The sequence below is a fragment of the Balaenoptera musculus genome, chromosome 4 (assembly GCF_009873245.2).
Source record: "Balaenoptera musculus isolate JJ_BM4_2016_0621 chromosome 4, mBalMus1.pri.v3, whole genome shotgun sequence".
In the NCBI taxonomy this organism is placed as follows: Eukaryota; Metazoa; Chordata; class Mammalia; order Artiodactyla; family Balaenopteridae; genus Balaenoptera; species Balaenoptera musculus.
In genome coordinates this window covers 139,595,181-139,622,567 of record NC_045788.1, presented here as the reverse complement: position 1 = coordinate 139,622,567, position 27,387 = coordinate 139,595,181, and the positions used below count along the sequence as shown (strand labels likewise).

Here is a 27,387-nt window from a genome sequence, read left to right as displayed (position 1 = left end):
GAATTTCTCCAACTTCCCCCCGTAAAAACACCCAGTGAGGAGAATAATCATCGTTACTGCTTAGGTGTTCTGAGGACACTATTTTCATAACAACCCTGACATAAATTGTATTGTCCCATTATATAGAGAAGGAAACTGAGGCACAGAAAAATTAAGTAACCTGGAAAAAACCACCCAGCTACTAAGCGAGGGAGCAAGAATTTGAACTCAGGCAGAAAGACTCAAACACCCACCAACTCAGCAACTGCACTGTGGTGTCACTCAAAACTTCTTTCTCTGAAAAACGGAAAACGTGTCTCCCTTGCTCTCGCATCTCCCCTAAAATGACCCTTCTCCTTCCCCTTCCTCTCACTTCCAAACCCTTCAGGTTGGCTTCCATTCACCATTCCTGATTTCTCATCTCCCAGTGTTCTTCACCCTTCTGCAAACTGGCATCTCCACATCCACAGAAATGGCCCTTTCGTAGCTCAGCAGGGATTGAAAAACTGTCCTTCGGACAATATGTCATCACCCACTGGGGTCTCTCCCTGCTGACCCCTGGGTTACTGTCTGCTTCCGTTTCTCCGAAGACACTTGCGTATGTGCTGTGCTGTATCCACGTCTTCCTCTCTGTGTGCTCGGCCCGGTGTTCTGATTAGATTACAGACTCTTGCTGGACAAGGATGTCTCCTCTCTCTAAGTTCCATGCTGTGTACGTAGGACAGGGTACATCCCTAGTACCTAGTGATTGACTGTCCCTGGGAGGTAAGTGGCCCCCCTGCAACCACTGGAAATAGTTTGGAGTGAGTTGCATGCTTTGCTTCACTCTTCCACCGTGTCTGTCCTCTGTGGCTGCAGCCCCAGGTTAATAAGAGTTTCCCATTGGAAAGCGTAGAGAACTAAAGCCATCAAAGAGACTCAGAAGCCTTTTTTCTCTTGCCTAAGTAGTTCTGAGCATCCTGAGGGGCCCCAGTGCACGTCACTAAACAAAACTTCCAAAGGAACGAGAGGGGTCTTCAGCAGCCACTATAGAGTTTTATCAAAGACATGTTGTTTTATAACTTCCTGTTTTACGGGTTTATTAACTTGAGGTTTATTCACCAAGTTGTCAAGGACAAGGTGAGGAAGAATACGAGGATGAGTCCTCGGAATCTATTTTTTCTAGTGAACGAGTGAGCACGAGATAAACGTACGCAGTGACTCTGCAAATTGGTTTTCCCACTAAAGCTGCTGTGGCCTGTCTTCTGGGCCTGCGTGTTATTGCGTGGGTTCCTATATGCTCTGGAACCCATCTCTAACCGGTCTGTGGGTTTTGGTCTTTACAGCTCCTGACGGCCCACCTCAGGAAGTTCACCTGGAACCCATCTCATCTCAGAGCATCAGGGTCACCTGGAAGGTAAACTCAGCAAACACTTGTCTTCCCGGCACTTTTTCCGTGGAGGGTGGAGAGCATTTCACTCATGTTAAGTGTTATGATGCCAAGGCATGAACACCTTTTTTTTTTTTTTAATTTTTATTTTCTATTGGAGTATGGTTGATTTACAATGTTGTGTTGGTTTCAGGTGTACAGCAAATTTATACATATGAAACTTTTATGTGGCAGAGTTAGATTAAAAGCCCTTTTATTAAAATCCAGTATTTGTATCCACATTTGAATACATTTACAGCAACTTCTGTATCTACAGAGAGTGAAGTTTGGGGGCCTGATTTTTAGTCTTTGAATCGTGATTGTGTCCTAAGCGCTGCTCTCCACTCGCAAATCGGGAAAAGGACGTGCATGACCGCACTCGTTAATTCGTCCCAGTGGAAACTTTTCCTAATTGCTTTTCCTAAATGGCAAATCATGGTGTGGTAGACAGCCCACCAAGTGGCAGGGAGGACAGAGGTCCTTGCTGTGCCCCTAGCTAGCAGTGGCCTCACACACACCCAGGGAAGGGGGGCGGCGCTGGGCCAGCTGCCGTCCCAGGCAGTGGTCCCTCCAGCACGGCCAGCAGATGCAGACTGGCTGCTGGTGAGCTGAGGGCTCATTGCCAGCTGCTGGGAGAGAAAGCGTGAGCCACAATGCAAGCAAGCACACCATTCAGCATGCTGTTTCCTCCGGCAGACGTGTTTTCCTTAGCAAAACTTTCTCGGTGAAGGAAACAGCGTTGATTGATATTCTGGCCCGAGCTCATCACAAACCAGCACACTAGGCAGTGCTGCCCCAGGGATCTTGAAGTCACTGACGTGGTGGGTGAAACTGCTAGAGAATTAGTCACCCCCTTCATGTGGTCTTGGAGCCAACTGCCTTAGCCCAAATTCCGTTTTATCTAGAATGCTGTTACTGGGTCAGAACGTCTGCAACGTTGCACGCACTTTTCCACTTCTGGGTTTCTCTCATCGCACATGTTCTCTTCTTACCTCCTTCCTCGCCATTTTGTCTGTGTTCTCACTCAGAGAGGAAGGTAAGAGCCACAGTGAGGTCTTCAAACTGCCCACCTCTCTGTCCCATTATAAACCTCATTCATTGCACCACTTGTTGGGTTTTTTCCTTCTAGCGTCAGCTCTTTCATAAAATGACCAGCCTCTATAACAACAACAACAACAACAAAAAAAAGGATTTTCAACGTTGGGGTGGACATCACCTTGGGTTTTAACACACAGTAGGGCAGCAAGCCCCTTTGTGCTGGCTTTTTACAGCCCGGCCACTGAGCTGTGATTCCAGCGGGCAGCACACCGCGACTGTTCAGCTGCTCAGACAGGGCCGGCCGAGCCAGGTGGGGAGGGGCCATTCGTCTGTGAGCACGTCCGCCGCTGTGAGCATCACACATTGCGCGATAAAAGGCACTCAGCAAGCCACAGCCCCACACGCAGCCCAGCCACTGCGCAAACGGAATGCTGACTCACTCTGTCTTGTGTTAAAGGCTGGGAAGTTTCCTCCACCAGCCCTCCGCATTCTCTTGCCTTTTGCCACTGAAAAGCTATGACGGTGGGCCCCTAGAGCTTTCTGTGTCCTGCAGGAGAGAGGTGTCTGTCCCCAGAGCTCTTATAACTAAAAATAGAAACTTCAGAGGCTTTAAAAGCCATTGCATCCTTTCTGTCTCCATAGAAAAGCAGCAGGAAACGTCAGTAGGTTGCAGTTAAATTTCTTCTGAATGTCAAAAGGATGAACAAGTCGTGGGCTATTGAAAGGAGGCCTCACCTCCATTAGACTGTGAACTGGTTTTGCTGTCCTATTCATGGAACCCTGAGTTCTCACAGGGTAGCAGGCTGCAGAAAAGGATGTGGGCACCACTGGGCGGAGTAGGGGCTGCCCGTTGATTGGCTGTCATTTCACACTGGCCTGATCGCGTCATGAAAGTGTGTCACTGATTCAGCCAAACTGTATGCGGGTCTAGGTAATCCAAAGTATGATATGTTACATAAAATATGCCTTTATTTTATGGCGTTAAAGTCCGAGATTTACATTTTGTGTAAAGAGGCTAATAGGAAAGGAGGAGAAAGAAGTAAAGAAAGAGGAAGAAATTGTGTTAGCCCAAGGAGGGGGCCACACATCTGTCAGCCGGGATGGAAATATTGGGGGGACTGAGGCAGAAACTCATTGAGGGTCACAAGAAAACTCATCAGAAGTAAAAGATGTGCTCAATGAAGAGACATGAGATAGAGGGAAGAACAGTTCCGGGCTTTGGGTGGGAATATAGCCATTTTAGACAGTAAACCTCTTAAAGGTCAGGGGCAGCTTGGCGGACATTTCATAACATCAGAGACAGAAGTTAAATTTGTTTAATTATCCCTGTACTTGCTTGTAACATACACCTTCTATTGAACGAAATTAACAACTTTTCCTGCTTAACTTGGTTATTTCTTTCACCAAAGAGAAGTTCCAAATGTTTAAATTTTCAAGTCCGCCAGAGGTTCCACATGCCTTACTGGCTGTAGACCAAACCCCAGAGGCCAGCCCAGCCACCAGCATCGGGCTGCGGCATCCTGTCTCAGGTTTACCACCTTCTCCTCCTGCAGTTCTCGGGGACCGTGCTGTCCTCTTCTCTCCTCAGCTGTCATTGCTGCTCTCAGTGTTTGTAGCATCCCCCCTCCAGCCCCCACCTGTCCCGTCCTGCTTACTCAGTGCTCTGGTCCTGCCTGACTCCCTCTGTGAAGATGTGTAAATCTCCAAAGTGGAGTTAATTGTTCGACCCTTTGTGTTACCCATGATTCTGGGAGACAGCTCCGTGAGATCCCCGTCACACGCTTTCTACGGTCCATTTTGTCGCATCTCCTCTGCTGTTTTGTGAGCTCCTTGGAGGCAGGGAGTGTCTTATTTATCCTTGATCCTGGTGGCTGGCAGGTCTGCATGAATGAATGAATGAATGAGTGCATATGTGAATAACAAGTGCTTATGTCACGCTAGCCTCCAAAGCACATGTCTTTGAGAAACTGCCGTGGAGAAGGCCCCCTAGCTTTTAGGATCTCCCAAAACCAGGCTGTAGGATGGCGAGAGTCTAACTCATGCTACGGTACAATACACCGGCGCATACAGTGGTGGACCACTGTACCCACATTCAGTGTCCCAGATAGACCAGCCATTCTGCACGTGGGTTTCTACTCTAATTGATTGCAAAATAAATGGTAGTAATGATCCAGTAAAAGTGTGATACATTTTAGAGGAAATGGGCATCCGAGCATCACTTAAATGTAAGCCCACAGGAAGATGCCCAAGAACCGGGACCATATTAACTTGTCTATATTATGGAAGATGAAGGCTCAGAAAGGGCTTTTCCATAACTTTACATATTTTGAGTTACTTAAAGTTGCTAAGCAGTGCCTTAGCAAGAACTCAAGAGGTAAAGAGTTCTAAGTAAAATAAATATTAGGCAAATGATAATAAAGGTTCACTTCCTAGCTCGTGCTCCACACCCCTTGAAAAACAAAAAGTTTGCATTAGCCTTTTGCATAAGTAAATACAGTTTACTGCATGTTTCTGCTGGGGTTATTCAAAATCAGAAAGCATATTGAAGGCTACAGATTACTGATAACCACGTATTGATCAAGTACCTGAAAATTGTAAAACTAAATGAGAATTCCTTGGTTTTTCAGAAAATTCGGATTTTAGTCTGTCTCCTAAGTATAAAAACACTGACAGAACGAGTCTCTTTTGACAGTCCCTGTCACCTTCTGGTCAGTCTCAGAATCAACTGATCCCATTTTATGCAAATTGAGGACAGTTTGAAGGCTATTTACATATGCTCATTAAATAAAACTTTCAGAGTTTGGAATATTTAATGACTATAGATATCGCAAAACATTTACCCAGAGAATGCAATTTAAGGCAGAGACTTTTTTTCCTATTGACGTAAATGTTTTGTTTTGTTTTGTTTTGAATGAGAAATCTTTTTAGAGCCATAGGCTATACTGAAAATATGAAATTTTCCACTGCTTAAATATTGCATTGCTGAAAACAAACTGACTCCGGATAAAAATCCTGAGAATGATTTTGCCACTTTCCTGCCCTTCAGTATCATCCTCTCTGACTGAGATTTTATTTAGAATGAATAACATTGCAGAAGACACGTGATTTCCATAAAATATGAACACTGGGTATTTGGGAATTTAATTAAATTTTAGAAATCTGAAGGATACTTTTAACTAGAGCACCACACCTCCACAATCCCCAATAATTCCAAGTAATTGAGGCATCATGACAATCTAGTATATGTTTCAGAGAAGAGCTCTTACAATGGGAAAATGGCTTAGTTTGTCATTTAAAAAAAAAACTGCCTTATTGCCAGTGATCTTCATAGCAATGATTCAATAAACTGCAGACGCCACTTGACTTCTACATCCAAATCCCTCTTCCTCCAGGGAAAGGAATACCCCACTGGAAAGGAGCGCCTTCTAGCACTGGTATTTCCTGGCTGGGATTCCTGGGAAACCTGTCTTCCTGAGCATTTGCTCTCTGCCAGGCACTCTGCTCAATTCTTACATGCATTATACTGTTGGATCTGTGTGCTGGGTATACCCAGTTCTGTACAACCTCCTCAGGTTGCAGGGGTTTGCCCAAGATCTGAGGGCTCGTGACTGTCAAAGGACCCCTACCTACCTTGGCAATCTGACTCTGCCTGCCGGGCTTCGAAGCAATTGATGAGCTAAAGTACGTTGAATGACGATACTGCACTTGTACATGGAAAGGTTCAACAACTATTATTTCCTCTTCCTACTCCTTCCAGCCTCATGTTATAAATGTTACCCAACCCCACTAAGGTTAAAGAAAATAGGTAACCTGTACATTTTACCTGCTACCACTTTCTTTGCAAATTGTAAACTTAACCTTAGCATAACTGGAGTAGTAAGTCGACATTTTTCTTTCCTAAGTCAGTTGAAATTCAAAAGGGTTGCTTTGAAATTAATTTTACTTAATTTTTAAACTCTTGCTTTAATCCTTAGGCTATGAAAAAATTACAAAATTTACATTTCTTTTATGAACTAATCAATTGGTTCTAGAGTTAGATTTTCTGCAGTTTTATTAAGAATCCTGATGACCAGTATGCCTGACAAATAGATAAGGAACTGTCAGCCCTTCTCATATTAACAAGTCTTACCTCTTTCCCCTACAATGAGAGAAGAAAAATCCAAACTGATTTCAAAACTTCTTGGTCATCCACAGGGAGTAGGATTATTCTCTCTTAACTTCTTACAGTTGACTAGACTGTAAGCTCTATGAGGGTAGAGGGCATATTTTGTTTGTTTGTTATATTCTCAGTAGAAGCGCAGTCAATATTTGTTAAATAAATACATGAACCACTCATTGTTCACCTTCATGTTAAAATATGCATATAATGAGGGGGTACCTTTCCTTTGGAAACCTCTGGACACCTTAAAAAGCCCTACATGACTATATTAGCATCTTACTTTTTTGCACATGTATAAAATATACAGATCCCTTTCGTAAAACCGTTCATTGCTTATTTGCTTCTTTGGAATATGTTCTGCCTCTCTCCGCACCTCTCCATCAGATTCGCCCTTTTGGTTTAGCCATGTGATTGGCCTTTTCCTAGGACCCCAGTTCTCTGTCCCAGAGCAGAGCTGCCAATCTGCCTGCCCTAAAGGTCCTGGCTGGCCTCCCAACCTAAGCAGGCAGTCCTCTTAGTTCCCAGCCTCAAAGGGCAGCAAGAAGACGCTGGCCAGCTTTCCAAAGGCTGCTGAGCCACCAAGAGTGTGGGATGCAGGCTCACACCTGGGCGTTCTGGGAAGACAAGTTGGCTGAGACTCAGCCTAGAAAGGTTGTCTCCGTTCCATCCCAGGGAAAAGGCTTGACCTCTCAGCTAATTCACCCTGACAAGACATAAATTGAACTTCAACTAAGGACTCAGAGCAAGGCCAACTCCATTCATCAGCCTGCAGTCCTTTCAGATGGTTTCTCCTGAAAGCTTCACATGGAGCCTTGATGAATCTGGCATAATACAAGATACCTGAGGACAGACACTTTCCCTGTTCTGTTTTAGAACACTTAGGCTATAAACAAGTTATGAACTGCAAGCAGCTATAGGCCAATAAAATGGACAACCTGGAAGAAATGGACAAATTCTTAGAAAAGAACAACCTTCTGAGACTGAACCAGGAAGAAATAGAAAATATAAACAGACCAATCACAAGCACTGAAATTGAAACTGTGATTAGAAATCTTCCAACAAACAAAAGCCCAGGACCAGATGGATTCACAGGTGAATTCTATCAGACATTTAGAGAAGAGCTAACACCTGTCCTTCTCAAACTCTTCCAAAATATAGCAGAGGGAGGAACACTCAAACTCATTCTACGAGGCCACCATCACCCTGATAGCAAAACCACACAAAGATGTCACAAAGAAAGAAAACTACAGGCCAATATCACTAATGAACATAGATGCAAAAATCCTGAACAAAATACTAGCAAACAGAATCCAGCAGCACATTAAAAGGATCATATACCATGATCAAGTGGGGTTTATCCCAGGAATGCAAGGATTCTTCAATATATGCAAACCAATGTGATACACCATATTAACAAATTGAAGGAGAAAAACCATATGATCATCTCAATAGATGCAAAAAAAGCTTCCAACAAGATTCAACACCCATTTATGATAAAAACTCTCCAGAAAGTAGGCATAGGGGGACTTACTTCAACATAATAAAGACCATATATGAGAAACCCACCACCAACATCATTCTCAATGGTGAAAAACTGAAACCATTTCCTCTAAGATCAGGAACAAGACAAGGTTGCCCACTCTCACCACTATTATTCAACATAGTTTTGGAAGTTTTAGCCACAGCAATCAGAGAAGAAAAAGAAATAAAAGGAATCCAAATCGGAAAAGAAGAAGTAAAACTGTCACTGTTTGCAGATGACATGATACTACACATAGAGAATCCTAAAGATGCTACCAGAAAACTACTAGAGCTAATCAGTGAATTTGGTAAAGCAGCAGGATTCAAAATTAATGCACAGAAATCTGTTGCATTCCTATACACTAATGATGAAAAATCTGAAAGAGAAATTAAGGAAACACTCCCATTTACCACTGCAACAAAAAGAATAAAATACCTAGGAATAAACCTACCTAGGGAGACAAAAGACCTGTATGCAGAAAACTATAAGACACTGATGAAAGAAATTAAAGATGATACAAACAGATGGAGAGATATACCATGTTCTTGGATTGGAAGAATCAACATTGTGAAAATGACTCTACTACCCAAAGCAATCTACAGATTCAATGCAATCACTCTCAAACTACTAATGGCATTTTCCGCAGAACTAGAACAAAAAATTTCACAATTTGTATGGAAACACAAAAGACCCCGAATAGCCAAAGCAATCTTGAGAAAGAAAAACAGAGCTGGAGGAATCAGGCTCCCTGACTTCAGACTACACTACAAAGCTACAGTAATCAAGACAGTATGGTACTCGCACAAAAACAGAAATATAGATCAATGGAACAGGATAGAAAGCCCAGAGATAAACCCACGCACATATGGTCACCTTATCTTTGATAAAGGAGACAAGAATATACAAAGGAGAAAAGGCGGCCTCTTTAGTAAGTGGTGCTGGGAAAACTGGACAGCTACATGTAAAAGAATGAAATTAGAACACTCCCTAACACCATTTACAAAAATAAACTCAAAATGGATTAAAGTCCTGAATGTAAGGCCAGACACTATAAAACTCTTAGAGGAAAACATAGGCAGAACACTCTATGACATAAATCACAGCAAGATCCTTTTTGACCCACCTCCTAGAGAAATGGAAATAAAAACAAAAATAAACAAATGGGACCTAATGAAACTTAAAAGCTTTTGCACAGCAAAGGAAAACATAAACAAGACGAAAAGACAACCCTCAGAATGAAAGAAAATATTTGCAAACAAAGCAACTGACAAAGGATTAATCCCCAAAATATACAAGCAGCTCATGCAGCTCAATATCAAAAAAACAAACAACCCAATCCAAAAATGGGCAGAAGACCTACATAGACATTTCTCCAAAGAAGATATACAGATTGCCAACAAACACATGAAAGGATGCTCAACAGCAATAATCGTTAGAGAAATGCAAATCAAAACTACAGTGAGATATCCGCTCACACAGGTCAGAATGGCCATCATCAAAAAATCTACAAACAACAAATGCTGGAGAGGGTGTGGAGAAAAGGGAACCCTCTTGCACTGTTGGTGGGAATGTAAATTGATACAGCCACTATGGAGAACCATATGGAGGTTCCTTAAAAATTAAAAATAAAACTACCATACAACACAGCAATCCCACTACTGGGCATATACCCTGCGAAAACCATAAATCAAAAAGAGTCATGTACCACAATGTTCATTGCAGCATTATTTACAATAGCCAGGGCATGGAAGCAACCTAAGTGTCCACTGACAGATGAATGGGTAAAGACGATGTGGCACATATATACAATGGAACATTACTCAGCCATAAAAAGAAACGAAATTGAGTTATTTGTAGTGAGGTGGATGGACCTAGAGTCTGTCATACAGAGTGAAGTAAGTCAGAAAGAGAAAAACAAATACCGTATGCTAACACATATATATGGAATCTAAAAAGAAAAAATGGTTCTGAAGAACCTAGAGGCAGGACAGGAATAAAGACACAGACGTAGAGAATAGCCTTGAGGATGGGGGAGGGGGCAGGGTAAGCTGGGACAAAGTGAGAGAGTGGCATTGACATATACACTACCAAATGTAAAGTAGCTAGTGGGAAGCAGCCGCATAGCACAGGGAGATCAGCTAGGTGCTTTGTGACCACCTAGAGAGGTGGAATAGGGAGGGTGGGAGGGAGATGCAAGAGGGAGGGGATATGGGGATGTATGTATACGTATAGCTGATTCACTTTGTTATACAGCAGAAACTAACACAACATTGTAAAGCAATTATACTTCAATAAAGATGTTAAAATAAATAAATAAATAAACAAGTTATAAACTGTTAGGTTACAATAAGTTAGGAGGTAAGGATGGTATTTTTGCCTTGACTGATGGAACGTATTATCAGAAATGCAAACAAGAATAGTGAGTAGGAATCATGAAGTTGGAACGAAAAGAGCATTTTGGACATTTACTGGTGACCAGCCATAGGTCTTTATTTAGTACATCAACATCGCATTTAACAAGTGGAATGGCTTCTAAAGTTGGGACATTAAGGTAAAAATTGCTTATGGTCAGGATAATATTAAAATTTATTTAATTGTCTGTTGACAATTACACTATGCATCATTTAGCCATGAAAACTTAGTGTCATACATTTATGAATATATAACACTTGCAGTGAAAATAAAGAGTATATGAAAAAGTATAACTTGTCAGTATTTCATTACATTATGCATAAAGTAGGATTAGCATAATTTAAATGCATCTGCAGCAAGTAAATTACATATAATAAGGATACTCTGATACAGTATGGAAAGTGCTGGATTAGACTTCAACATAATTAGATATTACTCTCCCCTCTACATTGAATAAAAATGATCTTGAGCAAGTAACTTGGTTTGTCATTGCTGAAGCTCGAATCCTTCCACTAGGTCCGATCTGAGTGTCCTTTTCATGAAGTCATAGACAAACAGCAGCCATTGTAACAGCATAGCCTTGTGTGTACTCATCTCCCAGCACTGTCTTGACAGCCACGGAGGATGGAGACTGGGAGAGCATTTTAGGATATGAGTTTGGTTCAGTGAATAACAGCCCCGATTTTTCTCTCTACCCTGGATGCTGGCCCCTCTGATGGCTCTGGACAGCACAGTCCTTTCTGATAACAAATACCTCCCAGTAAATGTAACTATCATGAAATCTGCCCAGCCAAAAAATTAATCAATAAAATTTTTATTTTAAATAATCTAAATGATAGATGGATAGGTAGTAATTTTAATAAAAGTATTCAAAATACTGGCTCATATGTAGTTTTACTGGTTCTCATAAAATACTAACCCTACTTTTCACAAAGAACAAATGAGAAGACCAAACTAAAGTGAATATGGCCTTCAGTATTATAAGTGAATTGAATGGCACCCATTGAGTGAGTGAATAAATGAATATACACTATTTAATGTGCTTAATTTTCTTTATTCATTTTTTACTGAAGTATAGTTGATTTACATTGTCTTAATTTCCACTGTACAGCAGGGTGATTCAGTTATACATATATATATATGCTTTTTTTATATATTCTTTTCCATTATGATTTGTCACAGGATATTGGATATAGTTCCTTATGCTATGCAGTAGGAACTTGTTGTTTATTCATTCTATATATAATCGTTTGAATCTGCTAATCCCAACTCCCAGTCCTTCCTTCTCCCACCCCCCTCCCCCTTGGCAACCACAAGTCCATTCTCTATGTCTGTGAGTCTGTTTCTGTTTCACAGATAAATTCATTTGTGTCATATTTTAGATTCCACATATAAGTGATATCATATGATATTTGTCTTTGTCTGACTTACTTCACTTAGTATGGTAATCTCTAGTTCCGTCCAAGTTGCTGCAAATGGCATTAATCTGTTCTTTTTTATGGCTGAGTAATATTCCATTGTATAAATGTACCACATCTGCTTTATCTATTCATCTGTTGATGGACATTTAGGTTGCTTCCATGTCTTGGCTATTGTGAATAGTGCTGCTATGAACATAAGGCTGTATGTATCTTTTTGAACTATAGTTTTGTCCAGATATATGCCCAGGAGTGGGATTGCTGGATCATATGGTAGCTCTATTTTTAGATTTCTGAGGAACCTCCATGCTGTTTTGCACAGTGGCTGCACCCACTTACATTTCTACCAACAGTGTAGGAGGGTTCCCTTTTCTCCCTCTCCAGAATCTGTTATTTGTAGACATTTTAATGATGGCCATTCTGACCAGTGTGAGGTGCTATCTCACTGTAGTTTTGATTTGCATTTCTCTAATAATTAGCAGCGTTGAGCATCTTTTCATGTGCCTGTTGGCCATCTGTATGTCTTCTTTAGAGAAATGTCTATTTAGTTCTTCTGCCCATTTTTCGATTAGGTTGTTTGGTTTTTGGTGTTGTTGAGTTGTATGAGCTGCTTGTATATTTTGAAAATTAAGCCCTTGTTGGTCACATTGTTTGCAAATATTTTCTCCCATCTTGTAGGTTGTCTTTTTGTTTCCTTTGCTATGCAAAAGCTTGTAAGTTTGATTAAGTCCCATTTGTTTATTTTTGCTTTGATTTCTATTGCCTTGGCAGACTGACCTAAGAAAACATTGCTATGATTTATGTCAGAGAATATTTTGCCTATGTTCTCTTCTAGGAGTGTTATGGTGTCCTGTCTTATGTTTAAGTCTTAAAGCCATTTTGAGTATTTTTGTGTATGGTGTGAGGGTATGTTCTACCTTCATTGATTTGCTAATGTGCTTAATTTTCTTAGAAAGCCATCATTAAGCCATCTTGTGGTGACATTTCCCATCTTATCAGAGAAATCAAATAGGGTAGATAAATTAGTAAATGGGGCACAGGTGTTAGAATGAAAAATCAAAGAATAAAAGGAAAACATCTGTCCAATATGGACATGTCTCCTAAGATAAGGGAAGAAATACGATGTTACTTTTATCATTTAAAATAGGCTGGACCAAGTTCTTCTGGGTCTGTTGCAGGAAGAACTCCAGCCAGGAAAGCAGGAGTCAACTGCCTTGGGAGACTTTGGGCATCTAATTTCCACATTCCATTTTCATGGTTACATGGGGTAGGACAGAAAAATACAGCATATGCTTTCGGATTCATTTCACTAATACAAATATATTTAATTTAATGCACTAAGATGTAACCAACTAACTCTATTTCTAGGTAACCTTCCACAGTTTTTTTAGGTCAGTCTCCTCTTTGTATTAAAATTTTTGAAAACTGATTTTACATCCTTTCAATTCCTGTGATGGAGTCCTTCCATTGGTACATTCTTTTGAAAATGTTGAGTCCAAACATAAATGTTTTTTGTGCTTTGAGGAATCACAGAAATACAAGAAATAGAATAATGCTACTTTTTAAAAGTATATTTTCATTCTCATTTTCCCTCCCTGTCACAATCTAAAGTGGGAATAAGCCCTGTCTTTATATAAATAACAGAAGAATTCAGGAGGCATGTTCTTAGTGACTCCTAGAAGTGAGAATTTGCAAAGAAGGAAAATACGACGCAGGGAAAGTGTGGTGTCACTCCCGGGGGTCTGGACAGAATCACTGGCTCTCCTTGCTCCTGGGAATGTGTCAGGCCCATCCTCCCGTTTCAGACCAGAGCCTTCCCTGGGGGGGGCCCCTTGTCCAAATGCTTCTAGCATGTTCCTGACAGGGCAGAGTAGCCTATTAGATGCTTTTCAATGTTCTTTTCCTCCATTACCCATTCATGAGTGTTGATGCCTTTAATTGAGGCCAAAGCCTTTCATTACCCAAGTACAGACAAGAGACTCAGCTCTGCAGGAGCAATGCCATCCTATGCTTATGCTTAGGACCGTCACTGAGGTGTAGATGGCAGGCACCATATCCAGGACCAAAGGTCCACTGCGGATGCAGGCATTCTTTGTCTTCTGATAGAACACACGCTAGAACTTTGACATCCCAGAAGGGAGGGTCACTGACTCTCGTTTGGCCCAAACCCTGGCCTTTCTCCAACCCCCACCCCTCTCTCGGAGGTGCTTCTCCTTCCACCGTTGATCATCTCCCCACATCCCTCCCTGCCTTCAACCTCCAGCCCACAGAGTGGATCTCACCCTGCAGGCGGCTTCTGTCCGCAACTGTGTCCTACAGGGGTCTGCAACCTGTTCCTGTCAAGGGCCAGAGAGCAAATATTCTAGACTTTGTGGGCCATGAGGTCTCTGTCACAGCCCCTCAACTCTGCCACTGTAGCTCAGAAGCAGACACGGCAGATACGCAGCTGGGTGGGTGCAGCTGGGCTCCAGCAAAACCTGACTCAGCCCCACTGACATTTGAAACTCGTATAATTTTCACATGTCACACACTATTCTTCCTCTTGATTTTTTGCAGTCATTTAAAAATATGTAAAAATATGTACATTCTTCGCTAAGAGCCATATAAAAACAAGTGGCTAAAGGACCTGGCCCCAGGACCACAGTTTGTCAACCATGTTTAATAAACCAAGATGATACCAAAAGAAGCAGCCACATACAATTGAAACTCGTCACAATAGCTGCCTGTTCATCTGTCCTCTGGGCAGAGATTTAAAGCACTATGGGACTCTTCCCTGCCTTTTGCACTAGCTTAGGAGATCTGGGTCAGATGTGGCCCCCTAAATCTCTGTGGCCTATTGATGGGTCCATCTGGCCCTCCATGGCCACTCTGCCATCCATGGGGGCACCCCTTCCCTGCAGGGGAGTTCCTCTAGGCTGGATACCCCTGTCTGCATGGGGGGAGCCAAGTCCTTTGGGATCACTCAGCTGCCACTAAATAGCTGGGACCCCAGCCTTCATACTCACAGACTAGTACACACTGCCTCTTGGCATCAAAACCAAAACCCTGTTTTCCCTAAATTCCCGTTACCTTTAGGCTCAGAGGTACTGGACCAGTCTCCCAGAACCTCAGAGTCTCTAGGTGGATTCTTTCCTGGCTGGGCCTTGGCTACACCCCTCGTTGGCCCATGGAAACTTCCACAGCCCCCCTCCTCACCCTCTCCCTGCTCTTCCCCTGGTCTGAGCCCAGGGCACCTCCCTCTCCTTGCAACTTGTCTCTGACTGATTCCACTCCCAAGCTCTGGCACACTGAGCCATCACCCTTCTGGCAAAGTCTCTTTCTCAGAAGTCTTCTCTAGCTTCTCTGAGCTTCGGAAGCCACTGTGCCCTCCTTACCAGCTACCTGAGTTGGACGTAGAACCTTAAGAAGGATGCACAGCATCTAGAGGCCCTGATGTTAGGTGGGGGATGTCCCTAGAGACCTCAGAGCTGATAGGTAAACCCAATCCTGGTCTGCATATGTTCTGTGAATTCCTTTGTTAGGGCATCAGCAGAAACCACTGGGTAAACCTTTATGGCTGGTGAGAAATGCTCTATGTGGCTACCAGAGAATGGGATTTGCAAAGGACAGCAAAATTCAAAAAAGGAGGGGTTTAGCAAGAGTAGCTACTCAACAAATGTTTGTTGGTGGGATGAATGAATGAATGAGTGAATGAGTGAATGAAATGGGAGCTACCCTACAGTTTAGAAATTGAAAAAATGGCACCCTGTTGTAGAGTAGTTAGCCTTAAGTTCATCCCACAATATTCTCCAAAATGTTTCTAGAATTCTGCGTTTGTGTTCCAAGCCAACGCACACCCTTGGTCGCCATCTCCTCCTCGGCTGCCAAGTCTGCCTAGACTATGGTAACCATCCAGCTCCAGTTCCAAGTTCTTGGCCTCTCCAGATAGTACACACTTCAAACACTTTGTCATTCATCGTAACTTAAGCGTGTCTCATTGTCAGATCACATGTCCACTTTTTATTTCACACCACGTGGCCCCTTGGCTCTTTACCTGTCCCTCGACGAACAATAACATTGAGGGCAGAGCCACATGGCCACACGCATCCCTTGTAGAAGACCTACAATGCAGAGAATGAACTTAGAGCCCCCGTGGATGGCAGAGTGGCCATGGAGGGCCAACCCAAGGAGAGAGACAGGCAGGAAAATGTGCTTTGAGGCAACCATGTAAGACTCCTCCTCTGTCTGCCGTCTCTCCCTGAGAACCCGCGGTCCATTCATCCAGAGAGGCTGCGCTGTCCGTCCACGGGGACTGGGGAGCCCCAGCAGGGCTCTGTCCAGCAAGGCAGCTGTTTCCCCTCCACCCCGGCCCCCCTGTGAAGAGGTCCCTTTGTTGCTGTGTGACTCCCGGACCACAGAGGGCTTACCGTCCTATTTGCGTTCAATCCCTTCTGTTCTTCAGAGACCAGGAAAAATGGGTTATTGGTGACCTGAAAAATTGGGGAATGTGCAGCCATTGCTTTTTAACTAAAGTCCATCCCAAGTGAGGCCAATCCTAAACCTTTTACTGACTTTGAGTGACAACCGCAGTGGTTCTCAGACTTGAGCTTGCTCGGCATCCCAGGGAGGGCTTGTTAAAACACAGACCAGCACGCCCTCCCTGTAGCCAGCGTGTGTTTCTGAGTCAGCAGGTCTGGGTGGGGCCCCAGCATTTCCCTAGGTTTCCTGCACTCACGCCACCACCGCCCCAGTCACCCCATATACCTCCCTGAAGGGTCGCTGGAGCTGCTCTCCATTCCTGGGCCATCTCTTATTCCCTCACCACCTGCAGCCGGGTCCACTGATTACTTTCCTATAACATGGCCCCGCTTCTCCAGGAATCCTCCTGCACCCATTTGGAAAAGGCACCTCTTCCTTTTCCCTTCCACAGCCCCTTGTGCAAATCTTCAGCACCGCCATCATCACTTTGCACTTTAATCACGGATTCACTGTACGTCTTCCCTACACACAATGCCTTGTATAGAAGAGGCTCCAGCTCCTGGCTATTACAGTTAATGCATCCATTCGCTGAACAAGTTATGGAGTTCATGCTGTTTACATTGGGGAGCAGGGAAAGGGGCTGGAGGAAGCGCACAGAGATGAAAAAGACAGCCCCCCACCCCTGTAATAAAAGGGGAATGAGGACAGACTACATTTTAAGTGAATTTGGAGGAACCTAAAAGGAAACATTTCAAATCATTTTGCAACTGAATTACTCAACACGTCGGAGTGACGCAGTGTTCCTGGAATGCGGGATTCTGCAGCGGACGCCTTGGGCTCTCCAGGTCAGCAGATGGACCCTGACATTGAGGAAAGTCCACCCGCCGGCAGTGGGGAGGGGGAGGGGGAGGGGAGCGTGCCAGAAACAGGACCTGGCTGGCGGTTTTCTGAAGATGAGTTGCCTGCTCTAATCACTCACAGCCACACTGGTGCCCTGAGCATTTGCTCGTCCCTGTTTCTACCCTTCCTGGAAAGAGCGGAGAACCTGCCACGGGCGGCTCACAGGCTGATTCGGGCGGACACGTAGAATGCAGGCACTTGCAAACCACACAAGGAAATTGACACGGGGCTCCTGTTGTCATGGAGATCAAAAGAGATGGTTTCTTAAAGGAAGTGAGGGTTGAGGGGGGATTTGGAGGCTGGAGAAAGGGCTCCTGGATGGATGTGGAAGAAAGCTGTTTAGGGAAACCACAGGAGAAAAAACAAAGTCAGGGCTGGAAGGGGAGAAAGAGAGGGCCACAGACAGCAGACAAATGGGACAAATGAAAAGAAATCTGGATCATTCCTGGATGCAGAGGTGAAGGAAAGGAAGAGGAAACTTCAACATGGAAAAACAATGAATCCTCACAAGAAAAACACAACAGTGGATAGCTAAGGCCTTCTCTTAGAATAGTAGTGCAATTCAAAGGGCTTTGAGCAAAGGTAAAACCAGAACACTCACATATCAAAGCCACCTGTAAATGACAGCATCATCCTGCATGGAAAGACACTCAGATTGTTGAATTCTTGACTATGGAGTGAAGGGAGCCCTTCTTCACTTTAGCTTTTTTTCTTTCCCCCAATCACTTACTTTCCAACGTCTTCCTCTAATATGTATTAAGAGGGCTGGTTGCCAGGAGAGGTTTGCTATAAATCTGTTGGTTGGTCTTCAATGATCCTTACTGTAAGCATGTGTGACCCACTGGCTGGATGACAAGTGAATAAACTCTGGAATCCTTGTTTTAATCCGGAAACAAAAATGGACAACATTGTCCAGATAAATTGGCTCTTCAGAAGCTATTTTCTTCCCTGATGGGGTCTGGGAAATGAAATGGACCCCTCCCAATCCTACCTAAATCTCCCATCTTGATAGGTTGGCCGCCATGCTACGTGACAGCACGGAAGCCAGCTCTCAACTTGAACCCACACGTCCAGGCTGGGGCACACTGCCTGAGAGCTCCCTCTGAACTGACTGACCCAGGCCTCTGATCAACAGCTGCATCCTGGGTCTGGAGTCCAGGCATCTCTTCTGTCTTTATACCCTGCCCATTAGATCTTTATTCAGTAAGATATAAATCTAAGGTCGTTCTTACCCATCACTTTTTTACACCTCATAAATGCTCAGAACCATTCTCTTCTTTATCTACAATAAATTTTTTGAGAATGTCCACTGTGCTGAAGTCTTGATTTGGACAGGGCAGTGGGTCAGATTTCAAACATTTTTTTAGGAACCCTTGTGCTCTTGGTGCTTGCAGTCAAGTTCTTGGAAACCAGACATTTGATATGTTAATGGTGACCATAGAGGAGATGGAAGTGGCCAGTTCTTGCTGAGCTGATGGTGGATGGGTGAGTGCCAGTGGAGACCAGAGGAAGGAGAGGACTCCTTGGATGGAGACAGTCAAAGGAGCCTCCCCAATGAGTTGGAAGTTGAGCTGGCCATGGAGTGAGTCATGTGTTGATAGTGGAAAAAAGGAAGACGTGCATTCTCTGACGGGGGCTCTCATGAGATGAGAAAGTGTAAGAGAGTTGGAACCCCCATGCTTAATCAAGCAGTCAAAGAGAATCCTAGATAGAGGGACATCCAGGAGACATTAGTCTGGAAAGACTCCTGTAGGGCTCAAATCTTACAACAGGAACTGTTGAGATCTGGGGAGAGGGAGGGCATGATCAAAGTGGCTTCTTAGGAGATTTGTCTTCTCCAGTATCTTGCAACCCAGATTCAAAATGTGTTTCAAGACCCCTACCTGATTCCTTCTTCTACGTGTCTTCCTACCCCACCATTAACTCCATTCTCTTAGTTTCATGAAAGCAAACAATTATTTTTGAGCCACTTAATCAGTTGTTCTTTGAGGCTATTGAACAGCCAGAGAACAGTATCCTCAACTGCCTTCCCATCTGGATGTCCTCTCTTTGTACATCAGCCAGCCGTTTCCCTTGATTCCACGTAGACACATGCTCCAAGCAGAAATGTTGAAAGTATCATCCAAAGCAGCTTTTGAAGTAAGGGACGTTATGTACTGACTTATCTTAGGGTGGTCTGAAGCCCACTGACAGACAAACGGGTTGAAGTGCTTCCACTGGTCCATACCCACTTCCCCTGCTGGCTTGTTGTTCGTGTAACTCAGAGAGGTGCCCAGAGTCACTTCAAAAAAAGTTGGAACTTGCATCACAGCCCTTAAATTCCCTGCACTTAGTGTACGAAATCCCTGCACTTACGGATTTTTAAAAGAGATCTGTTTTCTAATATGTCCTCAAGAATTTCTTTAATGTTAACACATTCCTAAATTTACATCTGACTATTCAACCTACAAGTGAATAGTAGGACTTAAACTGTGCCTGTTACAGTTAGAATTTTTGCTTACTTTTGTGCATGAAAACATAATCCTTTCTCTTCATGTGATGTGCTAGATTTTTCTTTGATTAAAAATGTTTTGCTTAGTGTAACTTTACCAACCTAATCAGCAAGCTTTGCAGAAAGGAGAAAAGTTATCTGGGGCCCTGTGAGTGGTGGAAACTAAATACATCTCTTGGAAAAACCTGGGTTAGAATTCCAACTCTACACTTACCTTGAGGAAGATGTTTTTAACCTCTTTGACCTTCAGTTTCTTCATCTGTAAAGAAGGATAATGAGACTTCTTGGGGTTGTTGTGAAGATAAATGGGGAGATATACATCTCACCTATTACACTGATTGGGAAAAGCAAGTGTTCAATAGGTGAAGGTGATGGAGGTGGTGGATGGATAATGGTAACTAGTGGTAGTGATTTTGGCCCTGAGTTAGTGTCGGAGGTGATGGTGGTAATAGTGATACTTAGGGTGATGCTAATGTCAGTGGTGATGGTGGTGGATGTATTGGAGGCATGGCAGTGATTTATTGGTGGAGGAGGTGATAAGGATGGTGGTAAAGGTGGGAGAGGTGGCCATGGCTTTGGGTAATGGTGGTGGTGGTGATGATGGTGATGATGCTGGTGATGGAGGTGGTGGCAGTGATGAAGTTGGTGATGATGGTGACGGAGGTGGTGGTGATGATGGTGATGATGCTGGTGATGGAGGTGGTGGCAGTGATGAAGGTGGTGATGATGGTGACGGAGGTGGTGGTGATGTTGGTGGTGATGATGGTGATGGAGCTGATGGTGATGATGGTGATGATGCAGGTGATGGAGGTGGTGGTGATGTTGGTGATGATGCAGGTGATGGAGGTGGTGGCAGTGATGTACGGTGATGGTTGTCTTGGGGGCATGAGGTAGTGGAGGTGGTAAGCGGGGGTGGTGTGCATGTAGGTAGTGGTGATGGTGATGGTGAAGATGTGGTGGTAGAGGTGGTGAGTATTGATTGGTGGTGTTCACCGTAGTCGTGGTGAAGGAAGCTACTGTTGTAACTGAATTAGAAAGAGAAATAACCGAGAGATGATTTCAGCACACTAACTTTTATGAAAACAGCTTTATTGGGCTGAAATTAACATACCATCACATTTGCTGTTTTAAGTGTATGATTCCATGTTTTTTTGTATGTTTACAGAGATGTGCAGCCATCACCAGAATCTAATTTTAGAAAATTTTCATCACTCACAACAAAGCCCATACCCATTAGCAGTCACTCCCCATTTCTCTCCCAACACAATCCTTTTTAGATGGTTTTCAAAACCTCTGGGGGCCCGCATGCTGTGGAATCAAAAGTACATATTTCATTTGTAAGAAAAATCCATCGCTTCTTTCTCAGGTGCAACAATTCATTCTGCATGATAACTAGCGATTGTATTAGAGCCCTGGAAAGAAATGTGTGAAACCACCGCTACCTTCAAATAACTCAACCACTCTATTCATACATATCTCTTCAAAATCAGAATATTAAGAAAACCGGAGGAGAGCTCTCTTCTTTGTTTCTTGTGATAAACACAGTCCCTTGCATTACCGTATTGGATTTCACATCTAAAAGAATAATAACAAAAAAATCCTATCTCATTAACAGTCAACTGAAACACAACCTTTTTGAAATAAGATACCCAATAAGTCCCACTTCTGGGACTTCAGTCCAATAAACAAACTTAAAAACAGATGCACTGTATCACAGAGGTTCATTTGTGGTAGGAAATAAGTTACAAAACAATATCCCGAACAAAATTGTTGGAAAAATGATTCAATAAAACATGGAATATGATTTTTAAAGACTGGAAGTAAACATGAAAGTATGATCATAATAGCATAGTAAATCAAAATAATCAGTCACTCAATTGTAGAATATGAAGACAACCATGTGAAAACCAAAAACAAACTTCAATTTCACTTAGAGAAAAAAATATATCAGAATTTGAATAATGATTACATAGGAATGGTGGCTGTATACTTTTATTATTACAAGAAAAACACTAAAATAATTTTCTACAAAATATTTTGCAGAAGAATCTAATACACAAAAATAACCTTTGTGTCACTCCAGAATTAGCAGGACTAGAATTTAGTTCTAAGAAAAATGTAAAGAATGTTCTGTTTCTTTTGTACAAAATATTTAAACTGAACAGGACAAAAAGCGCTGTGTTGCCTATCCTATTTAAGCAGTTAGAATGTGTTTTCACCCTCAGAAAGTGAAAAAAGGAAGATTTCTCCACCCACCTATCTGTGCAACCAAATCACGGGCATGATTAATCCCCCCAAATCCAGGAAGGGAAATGTCAGCCAGCAGGTCCCTCTGCTTGTAGAAGATTCAGCTAAATTGGGTGCTGTGAGTAAACATTTTCTCGTGGGCATTTGCCTCCACTCCCTACACCCCCTACCTGATCACACTCTATAGCTCCTGTCCTGGGATCCTGACTTGGCATCTTAGGGAGACTTAAATCGTCACAGGGAGCCCGTTGAAAAATAAGAATATTTTTTAAATTTAAAAAGTCCTTTATATTTGGGTGACCGTATTAAACATTAAAAAACTATGTGAAATAGGAGAAATATCTTTGTTTTATATTTGACTTATCCGTGGCTTTTCGAGGGAAATTGATTTTGCTAATTAATCAAATGATACAAATGCAATTCAGTGGTTTAGGTAAAACAAATTCCAGGTAATGGAATTCTCAAAATCTGAAACCTTTGGATCCAATTTTAAAGCAGAGTGAAAAGTTGTAGTTCACCAGTGCAAAAGCAGGAGCGCATAGACACTTGCTTATAATAAGAAAGGGGTGTGCTTTTGTGTCAACGTCTGACTGCCAACTTGACTGCAGAAGTAATGGTTTCCAGGCTGCTTCTTTGACACCTGTTAGCACCATGTAAATGCCTGAAATCAGACGAGTTGTTGAGAAAGGCAGTGGGATCCAAGGAAACCATAAATGAGGAAACTCGCCTGAAAAAAGAAATGTGATTTTACTGCTCTTGTATAACTCAGACAAACACCCAAAGACAGCTGGCGACATTCATGCCGCGGGGCGCTGGCATGGTAGGCAATCCACAAACGTCTGCTGAATTCGTTCATGGCGCTGTCAGCTCCCGACCTTCTTCTGCCTTCTTCCTGCTGGTGGTCCAGCCTCACCCCACCCCCATCCTGGGCAGATCCTCTCTGTCTGCCCTTCCTCACCCCTGGGCATTCAGCAGTGCCCCCCAATCCATTCCAGCTGCTCTGTCTCTCCCACCCCATGCCCTCCCCCCCCTTCCGGAGCCCTGGCCATCCCTCCAGCCCCACCTGCGGTCAGCATCTTCTGACTGCTTCAGACCACGCTCATTTTGCCACTTTCGAGAAGCCTGCTGGCCTCCACTGTCCAGTACCACACACTTGAACACTTCAGATTTCTCTGCAGTTTCCTGAGTGCATATTTCCTCTCTCCAATGGGATTGTAAGCATTTTCAGAAAGCTTTTCAGAGCCCCAAGAGACCTTAATCCACGGTTTGTACTGAAATACACATGTACACATACACATGCACATACATACACATATCTGCTCACACATATGCACACACAGACATAATACAAACACACAGGCACACACGCACACACACACACACACACACGCACATAGCTGTGGATTGCCTGAAAGCCTACCACACCTTTATTACTTTAGAGCATCACTTTGATGTTGTTCTTAAAACATACTTGAAAAAAGTCTGGATTCTTAAAAAGTCCAACGTGTCAGCGAAAACTGTTCTGTTTTTGACTCGTAACTCTAGCCTCACCTTGCCCGGCTTAAATCACCATAAAATGATCCCTGAATGTCTCAGGTCTTAATGAAAGAGGTTTGCCTTCCTGCCAGGGGTGGACTCCCCTGCACATCCAGCTTTCGACGTGGAAACACCTTTGTTCTGGAATATTCCATTAGAGTATAAGCTCCATGAGGGCAGGGACCTTTTTTTAAAAAATCACTTCTGTTCTCCAGTGCCTGGAACAATGTGGCAGAGTTCCGTAGATTTTGCTGGGTGAAAACACGAATATCCGTCTCCCCAGGTGATGGTTGGTGTAGGCAGAGGTACCACCGATGCAATCCATCTTTCACAACTTCCCCACCACTTAGAGAAGTCGGCTGTCCTGGCAGCATGAGGGAGGGGCTGGGAGCACAGGCTCTGTGGTGGATTCCCCTCCTGTCCCTCATGCCTGTGGGACCTCCTGTGTCAATGAAGGTCTTGGTGGTGCTATGTCCCGGGGCTGCAGTGAGGGTTGGGCTCATTCGCGCAGGTAAAGGCAGAGCACCTGGCCACGAGCAGCCTCTAGGTATGAGTTTGCTGCTACTATTACTGTTACTACTGCCACACCTGTTATGATTATTTCCACGCTTATTCAATTTCATTTTTATTTGCCTAAGAGGAGGGCAGATGCCGGTTTTCCTCTTGTCACACCTCGAGTATTCTTTTTTGTTTGATTGTTTAGCTACTCACATTTTACTTGGTAACTTTGCAATGTCCAAATTATTCACGGCGTATAATTTGTAGTTTGGCCATAGGTATACAGTAGGATTAACTGGCTTTCGAACAGGTTTAAAGCATCCGAAAATAGCATTGTTTTTTTACCAAATCACAAACAGTATTCTTTAGTGATTCTTCTCTTTCCTGATTAGGCTCCCAAGAAACATCTGCAAAATGGGATGATCCGTGGCTACCAAATAGGTTACCGCGAGTACAGCACTGGGGGCAACTTCCAGTTCAACATCATCAGTATCGACACCACGGGGGACAGTGAGATTTACACCCTCAGCAACCTAAACAAGTTCACCCAGTACGGTCTGGTGGTGCAGGCCTGCAACCGGGCCGGGACGGGGCCTTCTTCTCAGGAAGTCATCACCACCACCCTCGAGGATGGTAGGTTCCAGCCGCTGCCCTGGGTCCCCAGAGCCTGGCCGCCTTCGGGCTTTGCAGTGACAATGGCATCCAGGCCGGTGGGGACTGGGGGTTCCGGTGGGGAAGCTGCCCTGATTAACTCGTGGGCTGCCTTGGTTCGGTGCCCTTGACAGACCTTGATTGCAAAGCCAAATCCATCCCTTTTTCAGCATCCTTCTCCATCAAGCCCAAGAGGTGGGCTTTTCCCGCGTGAAACCAAAGCTCTCCCTATGACTGCAGCAGTCTGGCCAGAATGTAGAAATCCAATTTTCTAAGAATTTCTCACAAATCAATGTAAAGGAGGATTTTTTTCTTTTTCTTTTTTCTTCCTTCCTTCCTTCCTTCCTTCCTTCCTTTCTTTCTTTCTTCCTTTCTTTCTTTCTTTCTTTCTTTCTTTGTTCCTTTCTATCTTTCTCTACCTCCTCCTTCCTTCCTTCCTTCCTTCCTTCCTTCTCCTTCTTCTTTTCCTTCCTTCCTTCCTTCCTTCCTTCCTTCCTTCCTTCCTTCCTTCCTTCCTTCCTTCCTTCCTTCCTTTCTTTCTTTCTTTCTTTCTTTCTTTCTTTCTCTTTAAATGATTGCTTTTTATTTTCAAGCATTCTGAGACCAGAGAACAGGAATGAGCAAGCTTCCTTGGAGCAAATCTCACGGTGACTGAGCGCCCCCTAGTGGCCATAAGGAATTAATGTACCCTCCCACCTTGACCACCTAAGAACTCACATTTTCCAGCAATGCTTGAAAAGAGAGAGAACCCTAGTGTCCAGAAGCACCATCTTTTAGGTGCAGAGGCTAAATATAGGGTTAGCTGTAGGAGTAGGTGGTAGATTTTTCCAGCAGCAAGCTTGCACGGCAGTTGCCTCTCGTGAAACTAGCCACTGGGTCATAGGTTTGAGAACACACATGGTGACTTGCGTCTATAATTTCTGACCGTTTTCACAGGGAGAGAAGTCTTAGATAGCTAGAAACCAGAAGTCCAGGATTTTCTTTCCATCTTCATAGTCTTTGCAGGCGTGGTTAGACATGCCTTTGGGTTTTCACTTTGATGTTCATCCTTCACTGATGTTTGCGATTCAGTCACTATTTTGCCCCCTCTCCCAGCCACGACATTTAAGGTTTGCATAAACCCCCGTGAAAAATACTTCAAATATCCTTCTAGCCTGTATCCTAGTCCATCTTCGCTCTTTCCTCTGACGAATGGTATAGCATTAAAAGGGGCCCTGCTGGGGATGGGGCAGTGAATACGATGACGTGTCTGCTTTTTGGCTCTTTCAATAGTGAGGCTTTCAATTTACATGCCAGATATTACTCAGTATGAGGAGATGTACTGTATAAAGTACATGTAACTTACAACAGTAACTTGCAAGGGTAATGGGAAAATAAGCCAGACCAGCAATGGTCTTTTACTCGTGCAATAGGATCAGGAGGTTCTCAACTCCATAAGCCTGGGGCTTAAAAGTGAAGCAGTTATTCTGGAAAGAGCGACAGTGGAAGTCATATGAAGTCATTGCATTTTACTGAGTTATCATAATATTTGTATAGAGAAGTGGTACTCATTTTTTTCCTTAATTTGGGGGATTGAGTGCAATTTTTTCTTTTCCTGTACTTTGAAGTATTAAACTAATGTTGCTTATTCAATATTGCTTTGCTAATTAAACCACCCACAGTTATTACAGATTCTAATTATCTAATTTCAGTGCCCAGTTACCCCCCCGAAAATGTCCAAGCCATAGCAACATCACCAGAAAGCATATCAATATCCTGGTCCACACTTCCCAAGGAAGCCTTGAATGGAATTCTCCAGGGGTTCAGAGTCATTTACTGGGCCAACCTCATGGATGGAGGTAAGAGGATTAAACTAGAACTTTGAGTTTGCCCCAAAGGATGCGCAATGGAATTTGCAGACCCCCTCCTCCTACCATGGGATTCAGCACAGGGTGGGCAGTTCTTTATCGATGGGTACTTTTCTCCTTTCCCCACGTCTTTCTGTTATCTCATATCTGATATTTTAACAGGTGTACACAGCTGTTTAAATCATATACCTTCAAAAAGCAATTTGAAGGATAGAAGAGGGTGGCACTTGGGGAATTTAGGAATAGATGTGTTTTCCTAATTATGAGTATCTATGTCAAGCCTCTGCAGGCAGCACCAAAACCTTGATCTGTATCTAGAAAGTTCTACGTGATGTGTATCCTGAAAGGCTGACCTCTTCCTATTCCCCGATAGGACTCTGCAGGGAAAATTCTTAAGCTCCTGTAGTTGAACTAGAAGGGGTTTGGGAAGAATGCCAGAACCAGAACACCTTGGGAGGAGTATTATTGCTCCCATGAGGAGCGCTTTCATCCCAAACCCTCCATTTTTGTCCCCTCCTTTTTCTTTTTTCCTCCTCATATTCCCTCTCTTCCTTCTTTTTTCTTTGTGATTTTTTTTTTTTTTTTTCAAGTTGTCAGACAAAATTCTCCAGTTTGGAGGCAAGACCTGGCACGAGAGAGGGTCAGCTCAGGGTGGCGAGATTGGGGCTCCAAGTGTCTTGAGCAGAACATGTCTGTGTCTGTGCTGTCAGAGGCCTGACGTCATCGAGCCAGGCTGAGCCCCGTGCCAGGAGCACGACAGACCCAGCCTGAGCTACAGCCCCTAACAGGAAAGGCTCTGCTCTCTGCTTGTGGCCCAGGACTT

General features: G+C 43.5%; 1 protein-coding gene across 1 annotated transcript in view; it reads left to right on the top strand.

The window, feature by feature from the left end:
• DSCAM (DS cell adhesion molecule) overlaps positions 1-27,387 on the top strand; it is a 605,868-nt gene that overhangs the window by 479,009 nt on the left and 99,472 nt on the right. Inside the window, exons 16-18 of the mRNA XM_036849729.1 lie at positions 1,305-1,375; positions 24,459-24,699; positions 26,409-26,555. Of these exons, the coding sequence (XP_036705624.1) occupies positions 1,305-1,375; positions 24,459-24,699; positions 26,409-26,555 (459 nt within the window). The remainder of the gene's footprint in view (positions 1-1,304; positions 1,376-24,458; positions 24,700-26,408; positions 26,556-27,387) is intronic.